Below are 4,724 nucleotides of genomic sequence, written 5' to 3' on the forward strand. Positions count from 1 at the left end.
TTACTGAGGAGAGGGTTCCGTCTGGCCACTCTACCATAAAGGCATGATTGGTGGAGTGCTGCAGAAATGGGTGTCCTTCTGGAAGGTTTTCCCATCTTCCACAGAGGAACTCTAGATCTCTTTCAGAGTGACCATCGGTTTCTTGGTCACCTCCCTGACCAAAGCCCTTCTCCACCGATGGCCCAGTTTGGCCAGCCGGTCAGCTCTAGGAAGAGTCTTGGTGGTTCCCAACTTCTTCCATTTAAGAATGATGGAGGCCACTTTCTTGGGGACCTTAAATGCTGCAAAAATGTTTTGGTGTCCTTCCCCAGATCTGTATATGAAATATGAAGAGTGGTACCCAATGATGGATTTGCAACAAACATACCACTTTGTGTTCAGGAGAAAAGGTACATTTCTTTGCCACATTTTTTGCAGTATTACTTTAGTGCCTTATTGCAAACAGGATGTTTTGTAATATTTGTATTCTGTACAGGCTTCCTTCTTTTCATTTATGTTAGTATTGTGGAGTAACTACAATTGTTGTTGATCCATCCGCAGTTATCTCCAGTGTTGGGAAGTAACAGGTTACATGTAATCCATTGCATGTAAGGGATTACAAAAAACGGTAACTGTAATCCGTTACATTACTAGCAGAAATATTGTAATCAGATTACAGATACTTTGAAAAACTAGAGGATTACTTCGAGGATTACTTTTAAATTAAGAAAGGATGTTTGCAAAAAAAAATCTTTGACACTTCTGTTTTCTCAATAACATTCAAATCAGCATTGACAAAAGGCGCAAGTTTAAGTTTGTTCCACCTCAGCAGAGATTGACCACAAGTCAGAGTCTCCAATGATGACACAAACAATGTGTTTGATGGATCACGGGGAAAGAGGAAGGAACACATTTTTGTACGCTATAGTCCAAGCTACAGTATGTCTTCCAATGGAGCGACTGCTGTCCGACTGGCATTCAACTCGACTGGATTCTGTACCAAATATTAAGTTCTGCTTTTCTGATGTATCAAATACTTATGTCATGCAATAAAATGCTAATTAATTACATTAAAATCATACAATGTGATTTTCTGGATTTTTGTTTTAGATACCATCTCTCACAGTTGAAGTGAACCTATGATAAACATTACAGACCTCTACATGCTTTGTAAGTGGGAAAACCTGCAACATCAGTAGTGTATCAAATACTTTTTCTCCCCACTGTATATATATATATATACTGTACCACTTGGCAGTTGTTATGTACATCTTGCTGTTTTGTTCCTTTTGCTTATTTTCTGAATAACTGTGAGATGTAAATATTGTGTCGTTCCTGGAAGCTGTTGCCGTAGTGATAACCAACAGATACATGTACCTGTGTATATACATATTTGCATTTGTTCCTTATTCCTCATCTCTAAATGTGTGAATTGTACACTCTTAAAAAAAGGTCCTATATGGAACCTAAAAGGGTTATTTTGCCTTCCCCATAGGAGAACCCTTTGAAGAACCCTTTTGGGTTCCATGTAGGACCCTTTCCACAGAGGGTTCTACATGCAACCCAAAAGGGTTCTATATTGAACCAAAAAGGGTTCTCTCTGGAACAAAAAAGAGTTTATATTATGGGGACAGCCCCAAAAATATTTTTGAACCCTTGTGTATCATGTAAATTTGATGAAGCCAACAATGCAATCAACCAAATAGAGCTAGTGCATTAATTCTATATATACCAAATAGGTGTGACTTTCTCTCAGACTGTCGCTGTGTCAGTGACATCCATTCCGCCTGGACTGTGTTGAATGGGTGTTAGCGGCAAAGGCAGTCCCTCCTGCCCCAGTCCATGCTCCTGATCCTGCCTCTGCCCCTGTCTCAGGCCCTGGCAGCCGTGTGTCCCTGCATTAGCTCTACTCTCCTCCAGCATGGCACTAGTCCACAGCCCCTTGAAGACTCTGTTGAGCCCTACCTTAGAGAGCCACGGGCAACATAGAAGGTTCCGGAAGGCTGAGCGAAACTCTGGGCTGTGGCAGTAGATGATGGGGTTAAGGCCTGAGTTCAGGTAGCCCAGCCAGTTGAGCAGAATAAAGACTTCCCTGGTGGGGATATCTGGGTCAAACACCTTGATGATGTTGGACACAAAAAAGGGCAACCAGCACAGAGTAAAGGTCCCCATGATGATCCCCAGGGTCTTGATGGCTTTGTGTTCCTTTAGGACAGTTACCCGAGTGTGCCTGCGGCCCTGGCTTCTCCACTGTATGGAGTCGAAAATGAAGCTGCTCCCAGCCCTGCCGTTGTTCCCAGTCCTGTTCATGCTCCCAGCTCTGCCAGTGGTGCTCCCAGCCCTGCCAGTGATACTACCAGTGGGACTCACAGCCCTGCCAGTGATACTCCCATCCCTGCCATTGGGACTCCCAGGGCTGACTATTTGACACTCTGATGAGGGGATGTCACACCAACTGAGGAAACGCAGCTTGTTTTCATGCATCAGCCTGACCTGCCGTGTGGCGATGAGGAAGACTCTGCTGTAGATGAAGATCATGATCAGCAGGGGGACGTAGAAGGACACAACAGAGGACACGATGGCGTAGGGCATGTTGGTGATGAAGTCACAGCAGTGTGGCTCCTCGTAGCACTGCATGCTCCCGGTGTCGTTATGAGCACGCCACGACTGGCTCATGATTGGGACTATAGAGATGAGGGCTGCCACACCCCACACCACACACACCATGAGCCACGCCTGACGTTTCCCCAGCAGAGACTGGTACCTGAGAGGCCGTGTGATGGCGATATAGCGATCCACAGCAATGGTGCACAGCGTCTCAATGCTGGCTGTCACACAGAGGACATCCATGGATGTCCAGAGCTCACAGGCTGTGCCGCTAAGGAGCCAGTCCCCCGTCACCACTAGGGAGGCCCCCAGAGGCTGCACCAGGCAGCCCATGATAAGGTCAGCACAGGCCAGGGAGATGACAAAGATGTTGGTGGTGGTCTGGAGGTGGAGGGTGCGGGCGATGGTGAGGATGACCAGTAGGTTGCCAGCAACCGTCACGAAGATTATGACCACCAGAACAGGCATCACCAATGGTTCAGCCGGAGGGTGGTATGATCCAGAACTGTGGTTGTTCATACTCTACACAGTCAGTCAGACGACCACTCAGAAAGCCCTGAAGGACACGAGAGGGAATCATTTAATCACGTTAAGTGATTGCTCAGTTTCTAGTTAGCAGGTCAAACAGGTGAAATACAAGCATGCAGTCTGTTCCTCAATAGCTTCTCTCTTACTCTCCTAATCCACTTTCAGTTCTTTCAGAGTATTACATTATATTCTTGAAGTGATATGATTTTGATGAGCAAAGTGCATAATATGCTTGCATCATAGCACTTTGACTGGGTGGAATCCAGATTTGATGGCTTGATCATCAAGACGAAGGAAAATAAGGAGAAGTTTGTCAAACTGCAGCAGCTCACAGCAGACAAGTTAGATCTGCCGCAAAATATCTTCTCCACTGTTGGACCTTGTTCAGTTTTTTTCTTGACATAGAGAACAACAATAGCAAGACAAAAAGCAAGGTTTGGATAATCCAAAAGCGTCCTAAATAAATAATGCTTATAAGTAAACTTTTAGTACCTCCCAAACATTTTTTCATTTGAATGTATTAAACTCAAGCATTTTAATATGTACACTGTATATCTGTTTTCTACTGACTCTATTATAGATGATTAATTATGATGAATTATCTGTTATAAAATAAACTAATAAGCCAATAATAACAACTCTATCAGTAGAGAAAAGTGAATACATCACAACAACCATACCTGAGTGAAGGTGCTCCCAGAGAGTTTGTTTGTTGGTTTGATGTCACCTTGGTGGAGGACATTATAGTAAAAACAGTCCCACTTCAAAACATTCAACAAGTTATGATCTCTGGTACGGAAGTTGATCATGCAGAGCAGCCTTCTAGCTCATCTCTCTCCATGCACATGCAGTGTGACCTAAATGTATCTTGCAGAGCCAACACTGTGGTTTTGTCTATTGCAAAAGGGCTTCTCTTATTTTTGCTTTCTGTGTGACAGATGAAACAACATCTAAGTCTTCACCAGTTTTCCCATGGTATAAGCTGATGCTATAGGTTGACTTCAGATAGCAAACTGATGATTCTTCCCATTTTCTTCTGCCTTGGCTTTTGGAGACTTTGACTTCTGTTCCATGGATCTTTTATATGCCTGACTTTTGTTACTAATCTCCAGTCCACCAGTGTGCGGTTCAGGTTCAGGCTGTGGACAAACTTTCCTCACAGACAATTTCAAATCAAATGTATTTATAAAGCTGTTTTAACATCAGCAGATGTCACAAAGTGCTTATACAGAAATCCAGCCTAAAACCCCAAATGCAGAAGCATGGTGGCTAGGAAAAACTCCCTAGAAAGGCAGGCACCTAGGAAGAAACCTAGAGAGGAACCAGGCTCTGAGGGGTGGCCAGTGCTCTTCTGGCTGTGCCAGGGGGGATAAGAGTACATGGCCATTAAGACCAGATCATAGCCTCCAGCAGGGGGAAGAAGTCAGGGTGTGAAGGTTCACACAGGGAGGAGACAGAACCCAGGCACACCATTTTCACTGACCTTTCAACCCTTATCTTACGAGTTCAGACTTTCTCCCCTCAGACCTCACGGTGACTGAAAAACTTAAATTGAAGATCGTTTTATTTTTTTGCTGATGGTATTGACCTTATAATCTCATGTGAATTCA

At 44.1% G+C, this 4,724-nt stretch overlaps 1 protein-coding gene across 1 annotated transcript; it reads right to left on the reverse strand.

The window, feature by feature from the left end:
* Window positions 1–1,141: 1,141 nt before the first annotated feature.
* On the reverse strand, window positions 1,142–4,347 carry LOC110537212 (beta-1 adrenergic receptor). Its single transcript, XM_021623079.2, has 2 exons — window positions 3,795–4,347; window positions 1,142–3,142 (listed from the first exon to the last, which is right to left on the reverse strand). The coding sequence occupies exon 2, from the start codon at window positions 3,103–3,105 to the stop codon at window positions 1,732–1,734; it is 1,374 nt and encodes a 457-aa protein (XP_021478754.2). The 5' UTR covers window positions 3,106–3,142; window positions 3,795–4,347; the 3' UTR covers window positions 1,142–1,731.
* Window positions 4,348–4,724: the final 377 nt, after the last annotated feature.

The sequence above is a fragment of the Oncorhynchus mykiss genome, chromosome 12 (genome assembly GCF_013265735.2).
Source record: "Oncorhynchus mykiss isolate Arlee chromosome 12, USDA_OmykA_1.1, whole genome shotgun sequence".
NCBI lineage: Eukaryota > Metazoa > Chordata > Actinopteri > Salmoniformes > Salmonidae > Oncorhynchus > Oncorhynchus mykiss.